This window comes from Exserohilum turcica, assembly GCF_000359705.1.
Source record: "Exserohilum turcica Et28A unplaced genomic scaffold SETTUscaffold_3, whole genome shotgun sequence".
NCBI classification, from domain to species: Eukaryota; Fungi; Ascomycota; class Dothideomycetes; order Pleosporales; family Pleosporaceae; genus Exserohilum; species Exserohilum turcicum.
Genome location: NW_007360136.1, coordinates 3,378,428 through 3,401,182, shown reverse-complemented (window position 1 = coordinate 3,401,182; position 22,755 = coordinate 3,378,428). Strand labels below are relative to the sequence as shown.

The window sequence follows — 22,755 nt, the reverse complement described above, 5'->3', positions numbered from 1 at the left end:
AGCAGACACGGGCATGGGTGTGGGCAGGCGGATATTGCAGGGGCAAGCACGTTGGAAGCTGCTGCCGATCATGGTGTGGATGGATGCTGGACGCGTCGTCTGGTCGCCACCGGCGGGCGGCAGGCGCCAGTGCCAGTTGGGAGCAGCCAAGCCTCGTAGCCCTTTTTGGCCCTCGCCTTTTTTTCCCTTTGCCCTTTGAGCCCTTTGGGCGGTGGGCGCAGGCGCAGGCGCGCGGGCAGCAGCGTGCACGCGACACGGGCGCTCGTTTGGGGGGAGGCAGGCGACGGGGACGGGTGTATGTAGTAGTAAGAGCGAGGAGAGCAGAGGACAGGCACCGGCATAGTGGAGGCACAGGCGCCGGCACCACCAAGGGCGGCGGCGGACGGGCCAGGCGCGTGGCAATGTCAGCCAGCCTGTCATCACTAACGGCGCTTTTCGGGCGGCGGCGGTTATACAACCTACCGATAATTTGTTATTTGACCTACCGATAAGCCCGCTAAGCCAGAGTCAGGCATAGCGCGCTTGGCTAAAACATTAGTAGTATTCTTTGTAAGTTACAGTAATATAGCTACTATGTTAATAGAAATAGAGTAATGCTGCGATAGAGAGATAGAAATAGTGGTGGTAGAAAGTGAAGCTAGAGAACTAGCTATACTGCTCGTTTTTTGGTGTTCTATATAGGCTCCAAAACTGGCTCGAATATGGGCTCCCATATAGGCTCCGAAACTGGCTTGAATATGGGCTCCAAAACGGGCTCCCATATAGGCTCCGAAACTGGCTTCCATATAGGCTCAAGAAGATGCTCGTAGGCCTATACGCACCAGTTACTACGTAAGAAGAGAAGAAAGTATTAAATTCACCTTCTTAAAGTATAGCTATGAGCGCCAAGACGTTTTATTACAGTACTAACTATATACAGCTTAGATGTTACAACGCTAATGCAGACCTCTGCTTAGCGGGCTTATCGGTAGGTTGTATAACCCGCGCCCGAAAAGGCGCGGGGGCTGTTGCGTTCTTCTCGAATGCGAGGGCGGCCTCGGCTGCCATGCCTGACACGGAAGCTGCCGACCATGCCGCCAGGGGGCCGCGCAATCATGGGTGATCCACAAGCGATCACTTGCGCAGATCTCGACCACCACCACCTTCCTCCGCCCAGCTCGCCCTCGCCCTCGCCCTCGCCCTCGCCCTCGCCCGGCCGCCGCCGCCGCCGCAGCAGCAGCAACACGGCCATGCAGTATACGCGCTATGTAATGCGACTACCCTCCACCGAGTTAGGTCAGCCCCCCCCCCCCCAGCGCGTCCATGGCGGAGGCTACTGCGCGCGCCAAGCCGTGTATCGGAAACGACGCCAGCTGGTCGCTGAGACGTGCCGCCCAGCGCCTCACGGCACCTGTCAGCTCGCCGTCACCCCGTCACCCCGTCACCACTCAGCCTGGCCGCGAGCAACGCGGCCGTCTAACCGAGCGGCTTCGGCAGTTGCTTGTCGCCGTCTTGGTCCTGGCCTTGGTCCTGACCTTGACGCTGCTTGGCCGCGCCTGCCCGGTCCCTGAGGCCTGACCCGTCTAGCCTGCTCCTCGTCTGCACCTCGTCCTGCACCTCGTCCTGCACCGTGGCCGCCCGCCTGCTGTGCGACGCAACCCATCTGCGCCCGCCGTGTTGCAGCAGAGATGGTGACATGGCCGTTGTCCTTGCCGTTGCCGTTGCCGTCGTCGTCGTGGCGGCCGTGGTGGTGGGGCTGGTCGGAACGGGCGCGAACACGAACACAGACGCCAAACGTGGGGAAACACTTGGATACACACACACACTGCATAGTACACCCACGTATATACCCACGTAGTACTGGATGGATACTACCACTGCCTACATGGCCCATCAATCCTCTCGGCCACCTGCACACGCCCAGTGCCATGGATCCATGTCTCTCCACGCCATGCTCGCTCTGCACACGACACGCGCCGCCGCCGCCATGTGTATACATGGATTGTGTAGACTGTCCGTCTGTCCGTCTGTCACCGTGGCCCTCGCCAATGTCATGGCACACGTACATGTAGGCTGGCAGGCCGTGTGGCTTGCGCGCGCACCTGTGGCGTCGACCCATGCATGCGCCGTTGGACGTGCTGTGGGTGTGTGGCTTGTACCCTGCCCTGCCCTGCCCTGCCCTATCCTGCCCTACACACTCTACACACCCACACTACTGTACATACACATACATGCACGCAGCCATCCCAGCCAGCCCAGCCCAGCCCTAGAACTCCCGCCCGCCAGCATATCGCCTGCTGCCTCACCCTCACCCTCACCCTCACCCGGCTCCTGGTCGGCTCCTGCTCGTGCTCATCTCGTCTCGTCTCGTCTCGCCCATCTGCTTCTCCCGGCTTCCGTGGCGCATGCATCCCCTCCCCCTCCCCCTCCCCTCCCCTCCCCGACCCCCCTCGCGCTCGCGCTCGTGCTCTGCCGTCCATCGCACACCACCTTGGCCCCTCCCCCGAAGCCAGCCAGCCAGCGGCGGTAGCGGTAGCGAGAAAAAAAAAGCCCTTCAATTCCCACTTGCAGCACCACCCCTGCTAGAATCTCGCCGAAGAGGCGCTCCCTGCCGCGTTTTGGGAGAAGCGCTGTGGACTGCTGCCATTTAGGCACGAACCCATCATCTTCTGGAACATGAGGCTTTGGTCGCTCTGACTTTGTCCAAGCCTGACCACCCGGATCTGCATCCGATTTCACCACGGAGATGGCGTCCCGTGTAGTCTTAGAGCCCTCGACTTTTCGCTTCGCGTGCCTCGTCCCGTATCAAGCAAGCGCCTTCAGCTGTACCCGCTTTACGGAGCCATTGGGCTGTATTCACGAAACACAAGCACGCAACCATGCATAACTCCTCCCCCCTCGCTCCCCTCCCCTACCTACACACATACATACAATACCACATGGGAATACCATTTCGACTGCTGGGCCTGCCGCTCTAGCCACGCAAGAAACGCTTCTCGCTCTCCTTCTTTCTCGCTTGCCATCTTACACCACTGCCATTACTACTACTACTACCATCACCACTACCACCACTACTACTGCCGCCGCCACCACCACCACCACCACCATCATCATTATTGCCCTTCTCATCTCTGCTGTCGCACTGCCATACTAGCCCTCTCTCCAGCCATCACCCCCTAGCACAAACAAAAAAAGTCGACAGACTACTTGTTTCCAACCCGCCCCCCCCCCCCCCAATTCAACTCCCACCCTGGACCGTCACATGTCCCTCATCGCACTCGTCCAATATTAAAAGGTACCGTGGCGGCTAAACCCTGGTGCTTCTCTCGCCTCGCCGAAACCTGTGCCGGGGTCTCCATTCCTACCGTCGGGACTTGGGCTGATCGCCAGTGCAGCATCACGGCTTGCTCTATCGCCTTCACGCCAGAGCATTCCCTTTCTCGTCCTTTGCCTCCGCCCCTCGCCGCCCACACTCACTCGCACGCCTCTCCTTGGCCACCCACGCTCGACGCTCAGCCGCAAACGCCCCTCTCACTCGCACGCCTCTCCTTGGCCACCCACGCTCGACGCTCAGCCGCAAACGCCCCTCTCATTCGCACTTGCTCACTTCCGCACCCATCCCCCCTCCCTCCGCCGCCGCTGTCCTGGTCGACCACCTGCGGGCCGCTCTTTCCCTTTCTCTTTCCCTCCCTCCCTCCCTCCTTCCCGACTGTTACCCCAAGCTTGGACTCGCCGCCCACTGGAGCATTGGTTGGCTGAGAGCTTTCGATCAAGCGACACGGAACACCGCCCGACCATCGCGCCTGCAGCCTGTATACGCCTCAGGTCGTTGCCTCCACCTCGACCAAACTCTCCGCCTCCGCCTGCGCCTGTACCCGTCGCCGCACTTGCTCAGACGGGGCCCCTCGCCCTTCACCTTCCTGTCCATCCACACCCCCCAGCCCACGCCGCACCTCGCATTGCGCCACGGCAGCATCATGTATTGACGCCCGCGTTGATTGGCTGACTGCATCTACCTCGTGCCACCACAGTCTTCGAATCCCTGGGGCCATCCTGAGAAGCCTTGTGCACGCCCGCTACCCATACCACCTGCTCCTATCCCGCGCCGGCACCCTGATTCCCTCCACACCCCTCACCACCAATCCTAGCCCGAGCCTCGACATCGGCACAACTCCCCACCACGTGTGCTGTCCCGCATCATGCACAAGTCCCCCCCAAGCTCCACCCGCCCATCACCACCACAAACCATGGTATCTGCCGCCAATCCCTTTGCCGCCGCCGCCCAGCCAGCCCTTCGCCCGCCCGCTCTTCTTGCTGCACCCAATCTGCCTCCCATGGACTCCAGGCTGCCCAAGTATCCATCCACTTCCTACCGCCATTCGGCTTCGCCCAGCACGGCCTCGACGGGCATATCCGAAGTCCAACACCACGATGGCAACGGCCTGGCCATGTCCCCAACCCAGGTCTCATCGACCAATCTGAACGCGCAAAAGAGAGCCTACAGACAGCGAAGGAAAGACCCCTCGTGCGATGCGTGTCGGGAACGCAAAGTAAAGGTAAGCTTGGAATCCACAAGGAGACGGCAATGACCCAAAAGAGCACCTTGATCCACTTGTCCCCAGCGGATGCGGCCACTACCATGGCTGCTGGTAGGAGCGAGAAAGAGAGTCAGACAGAGGAGAATCCCACTGCCCTATTTGCCATTGTTTGGGCGCTCGCCCCAGGCGTCGACGGCCCATCTCTGTATACGGAGCAAGCATGCATCTCCAGGCATCTGCGCCTGATTAGCGAAGGTACATGATTGTACGCATGGCTTGAGCTGGCGGATTGCGAGGGGCGGGCCTGTGTCGATTCCACACTGACAACAATTCACAGTGCGATGCTACCGAGACCTCTGCATGTTCCGAATGCTCGAGCAGAAACCATAGGTGTCAGTTTACCAAGGAGACGAACCGCCGCATGTCTTCCATCAAGTGCGTATTCATCATCGTCTTGTGTAGAGCGACATGGCAAAGATGCTTATCTGGCGCAGACAGGTTCAGGACCTCCAGAGTCAAATTGCTGAGTTGACCCACGTAAACTCGCAGCTCCGAACAAGGGTAGCAGACCAGAGTCCCATGGACTCGGAGCGAACGGATATGAAGCGCAGGTACTCCCAAATACACGCTGGCGTCACCCAAATCCCACGGCGCGTGTCTGTTCCCGTCCTGGACAACTTTGATCGCGTCCGCGACAACATCAGAGAGCATGCTCACGGCGTCTTCAGTACCCCCCATCAAGACTACCTGCGCACTGCAGAGCCTGATTGGCCGCTGCCTCGATTACCTCTGCATGCTGACTATGCCTATTCTTCTCGCTCCTTCCTTGACACGATACACGGCCTGTATCCTGCATTGCACTGGCCCACATTTCAGCACAAGGTTGACCAAGTTTATGCCGCGCGGACCTTTGACGGTTGCTCTCGCGCATGGATTGGCTTGTTCTTTGCAGTACTGGCCTGTGGTTCTCTGCGCCGCAGATCCGACTACAGAGTCTCTCCAGGGATGCCAGAAGAAGGCCAGGCCATGTTTGACACTGCCTCTTCTGCTCTTCAGCCTTGGCCCCAACATCTCACCATGGTCCATGCTCAAGCGGCTCTCTTGATGAGTATATTCGCAACCGAGAGCAATCAACGCTCTCTCGGCTCCATCTGGCTTGCATCTGCAGTAAGGATTGTACACGAGTTACAGATTAGCCCTGAACTCGACTGCTGGTCTGCATTTGATGCCGAGGTTAGACGTAGACTTTGGTGGTCCGTCTACGTCCGTGACCGGTAAGTCACAGACATGCCTCGTACGTACAGGCTAGGTGCACACAGCTGACTGGAACACAGCATGGTTTCCCTCGAGACGAATCGGCCAATGCTTATCAACGAGAACGATTGCGAGCTGTCGCTTCCGACATCGGTAGACGACCGCTACATTCAGCCTAACGAGGCCTTTGGGCCCTTTACAAAAGCAACTCACTTCAACGATTTCGTGGCTACCATACACATGACACGCCTCTACGCGCCGTTGCAGCAGGCACTCAAGTCGAGCACCATTCTCCCGCAGACAATGGCAAGCTTTGACGAACAGCTTCGCTCCAAGCTCCTCCTCCTGCCAGAGGCTTACCAGCCAGACTCGAGTGCTATTTTGGACGCGAAGGCATTGCCGACCGTGTTTGTTCTACTCTCGGCTCGCTTTCATCTCTACCGGCGCAACCTCTCACCCGTGTCTGGTGCTGTGGAGCGGGGCAACGCGCTGGAGCGGTGCGTGTCTGTGGCCCAAGACACGGCAAAGTACGTGTCGAGGGTGTCATGCAACACTTCGATGCTAGACGCAGCCAAGGCATGGACAGAGAATGCGGCGTTGATTGCGAGCAATGTGGTATGCTTGCATCTGTGGCGATGCATTCTGATACTGTGCTTCCGGGGCGAGTATGATGCAGCTTTGGTGTGCTTACACCTGTCGAGGTCTATTGGCAGTGCACGCAACATCAATGCAGGCTGCGGGAGGAACATGTGCTTTTTTCTAGAGCGGCTATTTGACCAGGTGCGGAATAGTGTGGGAGGCAGCAAACAATTGGAACAGGATGAGGAGATGATTGCCTACCTGAGTGCTGACACGCAGGGTAGTCTAGAGCATTCTTGGGTCTGGGCAGGATCGAATATGGCGCCATCAGGGTACAGACAGGATGCGCTGCCTGGCATGACAAGGTCACCAGCAGGCGAAGAAGCGATGCGAGAGGCGCCATTGTCACGAGGGCCATTTGGTGCAGGATTGAATGGAAGCGCAGAATGGGACGACTGGGGCCGGGTGGAGGGCCTGGTGCGGCAATTGGTGGACGAGCGTCTCTACCGAGCTACACAGGGACCGACTTACTATCCACCCCCACACAATCCCGTCAAGCGAGTGCAACTTGCGTCGGACACGTATTCGCCGCCAAAAGCTGCGTCGGAGCCCAGCCCAGCCCCCTCGAGCACCAGTCGTATCAGCATAGCGAATATTATCTGAAGTGGGAAGACGAGCAGCAATCGTGTTGGCTGAGGATGCCACACACACACACACACACAGATATATGGGCGTGGACCCCCAGTACAGGCAACGGCGGCAGTGCTGTATTGGAGACAGGTCGGATAATACACATATTTGGGGCCTTTTGTCTTTGGTGCAATGAGACTGGGATCCATGGACTAAGGGATGAATGGGGGGAGGGGGCTCGGAGGATGAGCCATGTTGTAGGCTGGGTGGGCGATGTGGTATAGGGCGGCAAGTTGGCTGTAGGATGAATAGTATGGGTGAAAGGCATATGGAGGTGATGAAGCGGGGGGGTCCTATGTGGGGATTGGTACATAAGGATAGCCCCCCCCCCTCCCCCCCGATGACAAGCATGGTGGCCCGCGGACGTGTATGCTAGGTTCGCGCCGCGTTGTACCCGCAACCTTCTTTTCCAAGTTGCACGACAGGTGGGAGCCAATGCGTGGCAGACGGAAAAAAGCCAAGGATGCCAGGTCGAGTGTGGGGGCGGAGACTGGGCGTACATATAGTCGGTTGGGTGTCGGGAAGACTCAACAGCATGCGCGTGTGAAAATGGCGCAGTGGAGAGGGCACGACAGCGACAGCGACAGCGACAGCGACAGCGACAGCCATGATACGACCAAGTACGAGGGGCCGACATGTAGGGACATGAGATGGATCGGGCGGTGCACCCGCGGTGTTGTGGCGGGCGGAACCCCCCCGGCGCATGGCAGGGCGTGGCATGGCTCCCCCCTCTACCCCGCTCTTAGCCGGCCCAAAGCAGCTAGCCCATGTCCGCAAGCAGCCAAGGGGGGTGAAGGGCGGTGTGCATGGGCGCCTGCGCTGTGTTGCTGCTCACAAGACAAGCTTCGAGGCAAAAAGGCTTAGCCAGGCACGTCGACGCCTAAGTAGACCATGGATCCAGGTAGTAATCAACCAATCAACCCAGTACCCCGCCATGGCGCCCGGCCACGCTCTGCGACGCATCTTTGCTGTGAGCACCCATCAGCTGCTGCAAGTCGGCCAGCCGCACGCCGTGGAACGAGGTAAGCGCCGCTTTGGTGGTGGGGCGCCCGCTCGCCGTGCTGTGCTGTGCTCCCTTGCTGCTGTGCTGTTGAGCTGCCACGGATGCTATCGGTCCTAGAGTGCACATTGGCCTGTGGCTTACGAGCACTCGACATTAGCTCCTGCCTACGCGCGTACATGTGCGTTCGTGTCTTGAGGCATATTAAGCTGCCCGTTGCCCCTCCTCCTACGCCATCCCCCCCCCTCCCCTCCCCCACCACCACCCTCTCTCCCCCTCCTCGTTCACCAACAATCCACAACCATGGTGCACATCAACCGCGTAGCCACCTCCAAGGAGATTGACGAGGAAAGGGCCCAATTCGACGACATTGCCGCCGTCAGCACCATCAATCTGACCCCGGACGACGAGCTGGATGACTTCACGGCAACCGTCTATGGCAGCAGGTATGCCGCCGAAGACCTGCCCAGGCATGAGATGCCCGTGAGTTTGTTCATGCTCTCAACATGGCCTTTGCAAAGCCCCGCAAGCTGACCGGAAAACTAGGAGCGAGAGATGCCGCCCCAGGTGTACGTACTGCTGCTGCCCTCCAAGCAGCCCCGTTGCAACAAGCCGCTCACTTCTCCTTCAGGGCCTACCGCATGATCAAGGATGACCTTACCCTCGACGGAACACCAACGCTCAACTTGGCTTCTTTCGTCACCACCTACATGGTATGCACCCCAGTCCATGCTTGTCAAGCTGCTAAATGCCAACACTCTGCACAGGAAGACGAGGCTGAGAAGCTCATGGTGTATGCGAAATAACCTGCTCCTCCTCTATTGAACTTGCGAGTAACCGTGCCATCCAGCGACGCCTTCTCCAAGAACTTTATTGACTACGAAGAATACCCCGTCAGCGCCGATATCCAGAACCGTACGTACGCGAAAACAAGCAAAAGGCTTTTCTGGCACCGACTGAGCTGTATACAGGATGTGTCTCCATGATTGCTCGACTGTTCAACGCACCGAGCACAGACGATGCAAACATTATTGGTACTTCGACAATTGGATCTTCAGAGGCCATTATGGTTTGTACCAGAATAGCAAATAGCCAGAGTTTGGAGCTGACGCTGTCTAGCTGGGTGTACTGGCAATGAAGAAGCTTTGGCAAAACAAGCGCAAGGCCGAGGGAAAGCCCTTCGACAAGCCCAACTTGATCATGAACTCGGCAGTGCAGGTTTGCTGGGAGGTAAGTGGCTTCATTTTGAGCTCGACCAACCGGCGCTACAAGACCAATCATGCTAACCTCGTTTTTGCAGAAAGCATGCCGATACTTTGACATTGAAGAGAAATATGTCTACTGTACACCCGATCGCTACGTCATTGACCCCAAAGAATGCGTAGACTTGGTTGATGAGAACACCATTGGCATTTGTATGCACTCAATCAATCATTCACAATGTTTGGGCGTGGCTAATCCACAACAGGCGCAATTCTCGGAACAACATACACTGGCGAGTATGAAGACATCAAGGCCATCAATGACCTACTGGTCGAGCGAGACATTGATGTCAACATTCACGTCGACGCTGCTTCAGGTGGTTTTGTCGCTCCTTTTGTCAACCCCGGCCTTCTCTGGGACTTCCGTCTTCCCAAGGTTACCACCATCAACGCCTCAGGACACAAGTATGGCCTTGTTTACCCTGGTGTGGGTTGGGTCGTCTGGCGAGACCCCCAATACCTACCCCAGGAGCTTGTCTTCACCATCAACTATCTTGGTGCTGACCAGGCTTCCTTTACCCTCAACTTCTCGCGTGGAGCCTCGCAGATTATCGGACAGTACTACCAGCTCATTCGTCTTGGAAAGCGTGGCTACAGGAGGATAATGCTGAACCTGACACGCATTGCCGACTACCTAGCCGCAAATCTCGAGTCCATGGGCTTCGTCATCATGAGCCAACGCGGAGGCCAAGGTCTCCCGCTCGTCGCATGCCGCATTGACGAGGATCTTGACAAGCAGTACGACGAGTTTGCCATTGCACACCAGCTCCGTGAGCGCGGCTGGGTAGTGCCCGCCTACACCATGGCGCCCCATTCGGAGAAGATGAAGATGCTGCGTGTCGTTGTCCGTGAGGACTTTACCAAATCTCGGTGTGACGCGCTACTTGCAGACTTTCGGCAAGCTTTGCAAACACTCGACGCGCTCGATGCCAAGAAGATTGAAGACCAGAGACAGTAAGTTTTGCATGGCCGGGCGCATTTTGATCCATGGCACATACTAACAGAATGCCAGACATGCATTTGCTATGCGCCGCCGCTCGACGCTCGTCAGTCCCATCTTTAAGAGGCAGGCCACGGATCACTTTGAAGAGAAGCACAGTCTGCAGGGCAAGACGGGCAAGACTCATGCCGTTTGCTAAATGAATCTTTGGTAAAAGACTGGCTGGTCCACCTAGAAGATACAAGATGACGACGACTTGAATGAAATTATGATGACAGTATTGCCCTGATTCGTCGTACTGATATTGACATGTGCATTTGCGAGGAGCAATGAATGAGGCATTTGGGCTAGCTACCTGGAGTCTCTTTTGAAGGAGTTTTGCCACGTCGATGGTGTCCATTTAGTCCAGGCCTGCGCCTCGGGCTGTAGGTACGGTCGTTTTGCAAATGGAGTGGAGGCGATGTTGTTGGGAGCATGCAGTGTGTCGTGAGCATGGCCGTCTGTGCCTTTGAGCTCATACTCGCATTCCCAATGCGTCCCCGTTGTTGTCTCGGCACGGTTCGACAGCGTCTCATGGGTTACGACATTGTCGAGTCGGCTAAAGGGCCGGTGTGTGATTTGCAGGAGCGAAAACGTTGACAACTATATTGTACATTGCAAGAAGCGCACATATCTTGATTGCACGGAAGGGGTTGTGCAGAATGGCCCAGTCAAGACCATGCTTGGCAACAGCGTAGAAATAGTCTGCTAGTTCGGCCGGGGGTGCCAAGACGGTTGCTTTGCTCTGGCCCTTTCGGACGGACGATAGACGCGGGTGTGGTCCATGACTTCTGGCACCGTGAGAAGTGCTGCAACCGGAGACTCAGCAGCATCGTCGTGGTTTTGCTCGAAATGCCTGGAAAGCGCCTCCATGTCTTGGCCCCGTCGCACTGCGTCCTTGTTAGCCCTTTTTATGCAGCAAGTAAGTACAGTCAGGATGCACAAGGTGATGGGGATAGGGATCGGAAATGACTTTGGCCAGAGACCTTTGTACGCCGCGTGCGACAGGGTTGACAGGCTACGGCGACGCGCGATGGCCAAGCGGGAATGGCGGCGGCACGTGTTGCGCTATTAATACCCTTGGCAGCCGTAGCCGTCGTGGTCGCTGGGGGGGGGGCGAGTTATTGGATCCGGGGGACGCGGCGCTATGTCACGATGGCTGGCCATGATCCGACTTGACGAGGGTTTTCCGTCGAGGCTCTCGGTCTCATTCCAAGGCTGCGTGAAACATATACATACATGGTGCATGTGGCGGCATGGCTTGCCACCACCAGCCCGCGCGGGTGACGTCTACTGCAATTTCTTTTTGCTTCGCCAGTTTCATCCCATGTCAAAGTTTGTTATCCTGGATGAAACCATTGCGAATGACGAGAGAGTCAGCACATGGTAGATGTGGAAGTCAAGCCCCGTCTCCTGCATACCGAAACATGTGCCGAAATGGTGCCCGCACCTCTCGGTCATAGCAGAGTTGGCATATCCAGTAGTACGATTCAAAAGCGCCATCGGGTAGCGGACAAGGCGGAAGAGGCATAACATTGGAGCACCTTTTATCATCTAGTATTCCTATCTATTTGCAAAAGTGTCGTGAAGGGTGCTCTAATATCCGGGCCAAACAACCTCATCGCAGTCAGGGTGCGCAAAGTTGCCGTTGCTCATTTCATATTCGTACTCGAGATCGGGCTGGAGTTCCCAATACAGCGTCTCCGCATCGCTGCCCATCTCAAAGGTGTAGGATGCCGCGTCGTCATCCACGTACACCTTTGGAATGCCGTTGGCGGCAGCAGCTTCGACCTGTAGCTGGACTTGGCACGAGCGCTCCATCAGCGTATAGAGGTATGCTGCTTCATCAACTGTGCTTCCTACCGTCTGGGAAGAGTTAGCGGATGCAGCATGAGCAATGGGAAGCTGGCACCTACCAGCAAGCCGTGGTTACGCAGGACCATGGCTTTGCCTTTTGGCCCCAAGGCGGCGGCCAGTCTCTTGCCCTCTTCCTCGCTGAAGACAACACCGCCAAAGTCCTTGTATACGGCTTGGGCGTCGCCATAAAAGTAGCAGGCGTCCTGGTTGAGCATCTCCAACGGCCTCGCAAAAGCGCTCCAGGCCTTGCCTGCCCTGCCGTGACAGTGGCACGCTGCATTGACATCGGGCCGTGCCTTGTGCACCGCCGAATGGATCAGGAAGCCGGCAGCGTTGGCGGGCCTGCTTTGGTTGCCGCCGACTACTTTGCCCTCGTAGTCAACGAGCACCATGTCTGATGCCTTGATCAGGCCAAAGTGCTTTCCGAGTGGGTTTGTCCAGAAGGTGTGGGGGTTCTCGGGGTCGCGGACGGAAATGTGGCCACTCATGCCTTCGGTGAAGCCGTTCCTGGCGAAGATACGAAAGGCGCCTGTGCCGTGTTACCAAGTGCATGTCGACGGATGCTGTATCTATGCTAAGACTGACCAGCCATGTGAGACAGGATCCATGCGCGCTGCTTGTCGTACGACGAGAAGAGCGGCACGCTGGGAAGACACATGCCCTGCGAGATGGCCTGGAGGGGCGTCAACTCCTTGGATGCGTCTTCTTTGGAGCGTGGGACCAGCTGCTTGGTCTGCGGCAGCTGTCTTGGCTCCACTTGAACGGCAGAGGGGGCCATGGTGGGGGGATATCCGAGCTGACGAGATGCGTCTGTCGAGGGGATGCGGGGTTGAAGGCTGCAAGCAAGTATCTATGTACGTACTTAGGTAAGAAGCCGATCAAGCTACACGTCCATGGAGCCCAGACGAGACGTGGCAGATATCTTGCCAAAAACTGGATACTTATCGTCACGATAAAGTGTGGCGTCGCGCAATCGCATGTGCAAAGCCACAGCGACGACCGGCCCGGTCCAAGGTGCGGCCGGCCAGTGAGTGGGATGCATTGCATCCACTCAACACCAAGCATGCTAGCATCTATGTGTCTATCACCAATAGTCACTCCTGTGTGCTTGTACTAGTAGTAGCCCCATTGCAACATATACCGCCCCCCTTTATCGAGCACATTACGTCTAGTATTTACATAACCACTCATACTTATACGAACGAGTTCATATCTGTCGCGGCCCCCACCCATTATCCACGTATTTCCCCTTCTCTTCACTCTCTTTTCCAACAGTGGGATATTGTAACCTTGACTCTATACGATACATACTTTAATCTCATAATCGCTGCCGCTGAGCTTGACGAGGACAACATTTAACTTTGTTGTGTTGTTGTCCTGCATGGCCGCGTGGCTATAGAGTGACACATTAATAACAAGTTCCTCCGTATACGTGGGAATTCACCGACAGATTTGCACAAGGGCCAAGACTTGGAAGTTGTCGGTGTGTGCACCCGTATGTAAACTGCAACCGGCCCGTGTGTAAAACCCCCTAGCTTATTCGAGTTCTGACCCTGGTTGTTCTTTAGACGACTCTTTGAAAAACGAGACACTTCAGCCCTTCTTGACATTGTGTCTAAAGAGGGTCTCCGCATGTCACTATGCAACGCCAAGGTGCACCCCACAGCTCAAAAACACATGTCATCAACGTCTGACCTGTAATCGAATTCGCTATCGTATCAGTGCCCATGAGCTTGGGCTACACATCACGTCAGATTATAGCGGCCTTACACGGACGCAGCATTCCTCGCCTGAATCAGATTTTGCATAATTTCGAAAATAAAAAACAGTCCACAAGGGAACACCATCCTGACCTCAATTCGCTACATTTTGGGGATACACGACTTGACATGTGAGCCAGCCGCCAGAAGCTGACACCCTTCCAGACCACCAACCATAACCTATTGAAGAGGGATATCGGCAGAACCATGCAATCAATGACAGTCAACTTCCTATGCATGTATTAGTATGGCTCAGCATCCGAAGCAGCACGAGATACATACGTGGCATATCAATGATTCAGCAGTCGGACACGACACTCGGCCTGACCAGCCACCTTTCTTGCCGGCTGGACAAGGAATTGAAACATCATATTCACCCTGCTGGCCACATGGAAGACACATCTGCTGTTTACGTCCAAGTACACCAGTTGAACACATGGCGAGAGTAGTCAAGGTGACAAAAATTGCAGAAAACGACTTCATTATTGCGGGTATTTGGTCGTCTTAAGATACAGGAAAGATAAATACAAAGTATACTCAGAATGCTTTTTCTGGAGTTTTACATGAATGCGCAGCGGGGAACTCGTTCATTATATATGTGTGTAACCGCACGGAATGCAAAGGTATCTGTGTGCTGCAGATTAACAAAAGGTTCAAGGAGATAGAGATTATCGCACCAAGCGCAGAAAAAGGCGGTGAGTGCCTTTTGACAGGCCATACGGAGGTGACTGTCAAAAGTTCTTGCTAGCGCCACGCTAAGCCGCTAGCCTATTAGCCTAACTATTCTTAGTGCCTATACCAATTCTTTAAAGCTAGCAATAGCTTATATACTTATTTTTAAGTATTTTTAATTTACTATAGCTCTGAATATAGATATATTAATCTACTTTTTTATTATTATATTAAAGTTACCTTTTAGTAGTCAATTTATACATGGAATTATAAAAATAACAAGTATATTACTATATATAATTAACTTGATTTATAGTAAAGCCTACTAATTAGGCTTTGTGCCTAACGTACGCTTAATTAAAATCTTTTTATAATACTTTAAAGATACCTTACGTATAAGCTACCTTTATAAATAAGAGAAAATATATAATACTACTTTTAAGAACCTATACTATAATAAGTATAAAAAAAGCTACAATAATATTACTAGTAATCTTAGTATTTATAGCTATAATACTTTATCATTCACTATATAAAAAGTCTTTTAAGTAGCTAGTCATAATAAAATAAAGCTAATAAAAAATCCTAAATTAATAATAAAAATGAAATAAAAAAGACTTAAGTAGTATTTTCCTTACAAAGATTATATACTTAAGAATTAAAAAATCTCATTTAGTTAAATAAGACTTTTATTATTCTTAACGATTATTATAGCAGCTATTATATATAGTAACGCTTAGATAAAGGTTTTATTAAAAGTATTATTTAAAAGTAGTGAGAAAGCTACTCTAAATTTGAATTTTAGAGCTACTTTATAAATAACTATCAAAGTTTTTATTATATCTAAAAGCCTAAGACTATATAAAAAAAAAAAACTACTTTCCAAATTGGAAAGTTAAATAAGACTCTAAAGCCTTTTACAAGAGAAGTGTAAAAGCTTATAATAAATATAAAAAAGCTTAAATTATATAATAAGCCTAGTAAAGTTTTATAATAGAAATAAGTAAAAGATATAAGTAAGCTAGCTTATAAAAGTAGTTATAGTAGTATTAATTAGTAGTATTACTAAATTTAAGTTCTTATCTTAATACTAATCTCTTTCATAAAAGAGTGCTAAAAAAATGTATATATTTTTATTTAAAAAGATTAAGCACTTTTATATAACTACTTACTATACTTAAAGAACTATATACTAGAATACTAAGGTAAAGTAGCTTTTATAGCTAAGTAATTTACCTAATTTTAATACTATTTAAATAGCTTAGCTATAGCTTAAAAGAAGAATAATACAAAAAGGCGTACTAAAAGGTTAAGTAAAAAGAATAAAAGTATAGTAATAGTACTAGAATAAGCTACTTTAATACTAAGTTTAAGCTTAAATAGAGCGTATTTTGTTTTATATTTAAGAAATTATTAAACTTAAAGGTAGCAATAAGTATAAAGAGGGGCGGCGGGACTGATCTACATAGCTTTAGCCCTATTTTCGGCGGTAATCAATGCACCCCTGTCAGCAAGAACTTTTGACAGTCACCTCCGTACTACCATCCCAGGATGCAAACTTTCGATCAGCGGATTCCTGCATTGGCAGCTAGCGTCCTGTGCAACCAAAAATAGAAAGCGGGTTGAAAGAACCATATATGATACAAGATTTCGGGTGCATCAGCTGCGTATGCAAAACCTGTAGACACGTCAAGAACTAAAAACAGCACCAGAGCGCAACATGCAAAGAAAAAGGTTAGCATAGTGCGTCATCCGATTGCTCGGCATGGTTGCTACGAATAGCCCTTTTCAACAGCCAAAATTCTGTCCAAGTTAGTGAAAAAAATCACCTTTTTTGTCTAACCGAGAAATACATACACAGCACGCTTGTTTCCCAGTGCCAATAGTATCGCGGTTGCAATACAAAGTGCAGTGTTTTGTGATGCCATTTCCACAGCGACGATAACGTGTCTTGGTCCTAAAACCTGTAGCGCAATCGTCGCAGACATCCCATGCCAGGGCAGGACCGATAAGCAAGGCCATCAAGCCGACGAAGATCGTAAGAGATGACTTCATGGTTGTAGTGGCAAGCTGACTAACGAGTAAGTCAGATTGTGAAACATGCAGAGATCATCATTACTGTAAATTAGCGTTTCGCAGAAACGTACCTGTATGCAATCAGCAATCAGCGTATTGGATAAGTTTCTTTTTTAGTAATATCGTCTATGCAGTATCACAGGCTTACGGTGGCGGCGGAGACAGTGCTGATGCAGAGTGGATCTATCAATCGTAAAAAGACTGCTCTCGGTGACAAGTTATACTGCATTTCTCTCTCAATAGGGGTTAATTATTAGCGTGCTAATTAGATTCTAATTTCTGTCTCTCCTTAAGATATTATAGTCTAGTGCTAGGCGCTACAGAGTTTTCTAGGATCTTGCCTTTTCTTCTAGATTAGTAGGTACTAAGCTAAAAGCGTAGTAGGTCCGCATTCATTAGCACGTTCGCCTTACCTACTTATCTTTAGCCCTTCTTTCACCATTATTTCTATAACATAAAATTTATTTCTAGGCTTATATTTTAAAAGTAATTTTAATTTACTAACAAAGCAGATTCTATAACGTAATAGAGTATCAATACATAATATTCAAGTTATTATGCCCTATAACCTAGATATGGTAATAAGAAAGCAGTATACATTATTAGGAATTATTTCTACTTGTAGTTATGCCTTATAATAGGCAGTTAAATAACGCAATAAAATAACTAAAAGCTTATAGTAAAAGTAGTGTAATATGAACATATCTATACTAATTACACTTACTTAACTCTAGCACTTGAGTAGAATTTAATATAGTCTTTTCCCTACGTCTTAAACCTAAGACTTTAAACTTTATAGGCAAATAGAATATTCAATATAACTAACGCATACAGCGTATTATACTAGTGTTCTAGTCAGGTGTCTTTGCACCATTCTATAGACAGTAATTTCTATCCTATAGCTAACATTACTATTTAAGTTAAACTTTATCTTAGACTAGAAGCAATTAGACTACTAGTCTACTAGTCTAATTTATCTAATTATGTAATTTAGTTACGCATTTCCTAATAACTAGTAAGCTATACTTCTAGCTATACTTCTAGTATAGCTGTCCTTATAGATAAAACTATAGCTACACTATCTTCTATACAAAATATATTATTTTGTTCTCTTAGATACCCTATAAGTTATCGACTAATTCTATAGTAATTCTACTATTACTATAACTCTACAACTTTGCTTTATACTTTAGCAATATTAGTGTAATGGGCGGGCCCAACGGGCCGAGCGTACGACTACTTACGCCATCCATTGCCAAAAAGGCAGTAACAAGACTTCAAGCTTCTTGAAGTCTAGGTAGTCGTATAGATATACTCGATCACACACACACTTTAGGCGTAGCCTCTTACAATTAGATCGTTAAATAATTGCGAGTTAACATATAGCCTATCTAGAGGAGACCATTTTATTATTAACTAGTTAATCTATAAGTAGGGACTCTTCAACTTCTAGTCTTTAAAGACAAGGTTACCTACAAACTTTTAGTCCTATTGTTACACGGGGGTCGGCTATACTTCTCTGGTCTCGGTCCGGGTTAGGGCGAGTAGACTAAAGCGGTAGTCCGTGTGATTGTTTGCGAAGTGCTATGTGGAAAAGAGTTATAGGATTTAACCAAAAGAATGAACAATCAATTCTATACTAAGATAGAATAACTAGTATCAATCTGTGTAAGAGATGAACTATTCTGAAGAGTTGACCACAACGAGTGTAATAATGAAATCCAACCCATTCTTATACCCATTGCCTCTGGCCCTGACATCTGTGGCATCTCCCAGAGGCCTGGCATCTAGAGATGTCCGAGATGTCCTGGCATCTCCCGAGGTCGTGGCATCTGTCTTCTTGGCAAGATGTCGCGTCTTGGCGAGATGTCAGTCACGTGATCCGCGCCCCGCGCTGATCGTTACCTTCTGACGTGGACGCCCATAGGCTTCCTATCTCCCGTCCGTTGTCAAGGAGAGGATCCTTCTTGTTACCTTGTAACACCTATATACTATACGCCTTTGCCAGCTAGACATATAAATACACTAACTTTACTTCTATAGACAAAGCAAAAGTAATTAGTGTTCAAGAGTGCTACGTCTTTTTACTAACGCGAATTATACTAGTAATCACACTAATTTTTCTCTTAGTTCTACAACCCTTTACAGCTATTATTAAGTCTACACTAACTTACTATTAGTTCTAAGTGTAGAAGATAAGAACTTTTAGTATTACCTTTTGCGTGTAATGCCTAGCATAGGCCTAAGCATTTATATCTTTACATTTAAGTATTGTCTAAAACGATATTAGTAAAATTCTATTCTTATAGTAAATATACATACTTCTAATCTAGCTAGAGCAGACTTACAATCTACGTCACCTATATTTATATCCTTGTAACGGGTCGAGTCCTATTAGACTGCGCACGCAACTACAACGCGCCCACCGCGCCAAAAAGGCTGGCACAAGATATCAGAGCTGCTGATATCGTTGCGTAGTTGATACATAAGATAGCCACCGCTATCTGTACTGTAGCGGGCTACCTAGCCCGTTACAATCCTAAAGAGAATAAATAGAGCTATTAGTAGAATTAGGAGGGAGTGTAATCTAATTAGCTATCACAAGGCCTAGATATTATAAGTCAAGGGTTAAGTATTTAATATAAAAAATTATAGATATAGGAATTCTGAAAACTGTAAGTATATATAGAATAGATAACCTATACGTTCAATTTTCATTCCGCTTTTATTAATTTAGCTATATTAAAATTTAAATACTTAATTTAACTATCCATAGTCTCTGTAACAAAGTTAGTATAGCTAAATCTTATCCTTAATAACAATAGCTTATCTTATAGTTTAGGTAAGCGCTAAAGACTAACGTGTTTTATCAGTAAGCGGCCCACATCAGTCAGTGGCCCACCCTATTAAACTTGACCTAACGTTCTACGCAATTAAGTCACAACAACGTAATAAAATAAGATAAAACTTAAAAAATATAATTTATTATCTAGCTCTACACTAAGTTCTTTTATAACCTTAAACGTGGCACTTTGTGCACGTTAGCGGCGCGCGCTAACGTCGCTAACTGCTCTCACCCTATTTAGCCTCTACAACCACTCTTTCTGCCTCTATAGTAAGCTACTAAGCCTATCGCACCTTAAGAGCTCCACTAAAAGCAATATATTAACGTGGCTATTCTTGCTGTTATTATTAACGCTAGACTTCTGCACGTAGCTTCTTATTCTCCTCTATAAGTATTGTTGCTAATTGCATCACAAGCTAAGCGCTTTTCGCAAGCTAGCGTATCGCAACGCTTAGTGTGGGTGGTCAATGCGTGCAACGGGTCAGACAATGCAACACCACCACTAAAATGTCTGCCTATTAAAAATGAGGCTGTAGAGCACCATACAAAAGCTATTATTACGAGATTTTTTAGTAGAGTAGTCTAAATAGTTCAAAAAACAATCCTATCTACTCAAATTTCTTTGGCAGTTTGATGTTGCGGCCACGCATCGTTGTTTTGGTGGTGGGCTGCGCAGCCGACGATGCAGACGCACCACCACTTTGGCTGCCTGCATCACCACCACCCTTTGACTTTTTTGACTTTTGAGACGATAAAGCTTTTCGTTTAGGTATATTTTGCTTATCGCAAGCTTTTTTTAAAGTTGCGACTGCGCGATCGCGAGCTTTTTAGGCGCGTCTTAACTAGAGTTCTTTGGCCCTCACTTCTCTCTCTTTATCCCTTGCTATTTTCTTTAACTCCCGCGCAGTGCTTGCCTCGTCTATTAATTTTTCTCGTAGAGCTATACTAGCAGCTCGTTCCTATTGTTTCTCTTTTTTTTTAGAGTTTTTTAAGCTCTTCTTGGTGTTTTTTTTAACGTTCTTGAGCTCTCGCATCTTCTATTGTCCTAGGACTCCACACCACCGCTGGAGTATGATACTGCTTGCTTTGCTAGAGCTCTAGAGGCTTCTTTTGCTTCTTTAGATAATTTTTAATAGCAAGTACTTCTCGTAGATTAGTGTTTTCGTGGTGCAAAATCTCGTTGTTAACCTAAAGTGAAGCAATAGTGTCTTTTACTGCAGAGACTATAACTTTAGCACAACCCGTTATAGTTTTGTCTAGAAAATCAGATAGCTCTCTTGCAGTATCCCTATCACCATGCTCTCCAAGTTCTAGATTAATATCTTGTTATAGTGTTAACTTTTTAAGATGTTTAAGCACGGTATTACTATCCTACAGGTGGACGCTAGTAGCTTAAAAACAGCTTAGTATCTTGTTAGACGTGAACGCCTGTGTCCACGCCGCCTAAAATAACTATAAAAAGTCACTTTTGTGCACCTCTACTAAGCCTTGACTATAGTAGGATAGACTATTAAGTTTTTTAGTATACGCGCTCGAGAGGGGCTTAAACATGCTAACGTCGAGTGGCTAGAGTTGGTGAGATGAGTAGGAAGGGAGAGTAGCTAGGAGAATCCTGTTAGAGTTACAAAACTCTTGAAAACTTGGAGTCTGATGACTCCCATAACTGTCTAGGATCAGCAACTAATAATCGCGCTTTGCTTTGTCTTTCGTTTGGCGCTAAAACACCTGCTTAAGCTAAGATAGCCCTAGGATATTGTTACTCTAGCCCGAGTCGCTAGTAGCAAAAAACATCTAGTGTTGGGAAGGATCTAGGTGCTCTACCTAGTTGTTTCGAAGTCCAGCTTTGCTCTCAAAGATTATCATAGGCGATATCTAGCTCCCGTTAGCACAAATATAGTCTAAAGTTGTTATCCACTCCCTGCTGCTGTCTCTAACAGCTGCTCGAACTTTCTTTTTATCCTAAAGTCTCTTAGAGAACACCCTTTTAGTCCTTAAAGTGACACTAAAGAGAAAGCCCTTTTCGTCCATATTATAGATATTTTGCGGCTAGATATCGTATTTCTCGATATAATTGTGAAGTAGATAGAAGTAATTATAGTAATCTTCAAAATCGTCAGCTTTTTTGCGGTTTTAGTTAATGCCAGCGGTGTTTCTAGTGATAATTTTCTCTCTGTTCCGCTAAAGAAATCTTGTAACCTAGCTGTTAGATAGCTGTCTTTTTACAATATTAGCAATATATTTTTTAATTATCTCTTAGGACAGTAGAGTACTACGCTTAGAGAGTTTTTCTATGTGCTAGACAAGGTATTTCTCTTGTTATAGTAAGAGTAGTCGTCGTAGGTGTGCAGTGGCTGCACGCGACTGCGTTTTATTTTAGTGGCGACGCGTTAAAGTTGATGCTGCAACACTATATATTCTTGCAGCTGCACGGTACGAGATTTGTCCTTCTAGACTTTGCGAATTAATTGCCGCAAGCGCTTTTTCGATAGCTGTCATAGTGGTGGAGTTGTGGGGATTTGAAATTGGTGGGTTCTACTTTGGGAGATGCAGGGGGTGTTGCATTGTCTGACCCGTTGCACGCATTGACCACCCACACTACAGAGGAGGATTATCTTCATCTCTTCGCAGAGATCTCGGAAATCCACCGAGCAGTGGCTCTCATGGCCGTCAATAATAAGCAGCCTATGCGTCCCCACAGGCCGCGCATAGGAATCAAAGTGACGAAGCCAGTCAAGCGCTAGATCGTTGTTCGTCTAGCTAGTAGGACTAACTTAGATCACCTAGTCGCGTGGCAGATCCTCTGTAAACTAGGTAGAGATTACAGTGCCCGTGCACCAGATGAGCACCATCGCCAGTTGAGCACCCCCACCACCACAACAACAAAACTTCAACGCGTCAAAACTCAACCAATATGGACCCGATTCAAGAAGCGATTGCAGAAATCGAATCGCGAGAACCAGGAGATAAATTCTCGTATCAAGCAATCGCGAAAAAGCATGGTGTAGCACGAATGACGTTGATGAGACGACACCGCGGCGAAACTAAGGCCTATGGCGTGCGCAACCTCTCCCTCCATCCACAACACGAGAAGGAGCTTGTACGATACATCGATACGCTTACCGAACGACGTTTGGCCACCTACGAAGGAAATGATACAACGCTTTGCTTCAGATTTGGCTGGAAAGCCGGTTTCAGAAAGCTGGGTTGACCGGTTCATCCGCCGGCACCCCAACCATCTCATCTCTGCCCACAGCAAGGGGATGA

At 49.3% G+C, this 22,755-nt stretch overlaps 6 protein-coding genes across 6 annotated transcripts; 5 read left to right on the top strand and 1 right to left on the bottom strand.

The window, feature by feature from the left end:
- Window positions 1-1,864: 1,864 nt before the first annotated feature.
- Window positions 1,865-2,509, top strand: SETTUDRAFT_32706 (uncharacterized protein; the record flags this gene model as incomplete). Its single annotated transcript, XM_008028872.1, has 1 exon — window positions 1,865-2,509. One exon carries the CDS (start codon window positions 1,865-1,867, stop codon window positions 2,507-2,509), a length of 645 nt encoding a protein of 214 aa, XP_008027063.1.
- A 1,669-nt stretch (window positions 2,510-4,178) lies between these two features.
- On the top strand, window positions 4,179-4,568 carry SETTUDRAFT_91349 (uncharacterized protein; the record flags this gene model as incomplete). The annotated part of the gene is made up of 1 exon (XM_008029682.1): window positions 4,179-4,568. One exon carries the CDS (start codon window positions 4,179-4,181, stop codon window positions 4,566-4,568), a length of 390 nt encoding a protein of 129 aa, XP_008027873.1.
- A 426-nt stretch (window positions 4,569-4,994) lies between these two features.
- SETTUDRAFT_90047 (uncharacterized protein) lies at window positions 4,995-7,013 on the top strand (the record flags this gene model as incomplete). Its single annotated transcript, XM_008029681.1, has 2 exons — window positions 4,995-5,791; window positions 5,852-7,013. The coding sequence occupies 2 exons, from the start codon at window positions 4,995-4,997 to the stop codon at window positions 7,011-7,013; spliced, it is 1,959 nt and encodes a 652-aa protein (XP_008027872.1).
- Window positions 7,014-8,298: 1,285 nt separating this feature from the next.
- Window positions 8,299-10,523, top strand: SETTUDRAFT_164122 (uncharacterized protein). Its single transcript, XM_008029680.1, has 10 exons — window positions 8,299-8,523; window positions 8,587-8,609; window positions 8,672-8,753; window positions 8,808-8,833; window positions 8,891-8,955; window positions 9,012-9,109; window positions 9,160-9,270; window positions 9,341-9,455; window positions 9,509-10,256; window positions 10,315-10,523. The coding sequence occupies exons 1-10, from the start codon at window positions 8,344-8,346 to the stop codon at window positions 10,439-10,441; spliced, it is 1,575 nt and encodes a 524-aa protein (XP_008027871.1). The 5' UTR covers window positions 8,299-8,343; the 3' UTR covers window positions 10,442-10,523.
- A 1,276-nt stretch (window positions 10,524-11,799) lies between these two features.
- On the bottom strand, window positions 11,800-13,120 carry SETTUDRAFT_164121 (uncharacterized protein). Its single transcript, XM_008029679.1, has 3 exons — window positions 12,724-13,120; window positions 12,198-12,667; window positions 11,800-12,147 (listed from the first exon to the last, which is right to left on the bottom strand). The coding sequence occupies exons 1-3, from the start codon at window positions 12,914-12,916 to the stop codon at window positions 11,878-11,880; spliced, it is 933 nt and encodes a 310-aa protein (XP_008027870.1). The 5' UTR covers window positions 12,917-13,120; the 3' UTR covers window positions 11,800-11,877.
- A 9,282-nt stretch (window positions 13,121-22,402) lies between these two features.
- Window positions 22,403-22,755, top strand: SETTUDRAFT_20998 (uncharacterized protein; the record flags this gene model as incomplete). Its single annotated transcript, XM_008028763.1, has 2 exons — window positions 22,403-22,588; window positions 22,663-22,755. 2 exons carry the CDS (start codon window positions 22,403-22,405, stop codon window positions 22,753-22,755), a joined length of 279 nt encoding a protein of 92 aa, XP_008026954.1.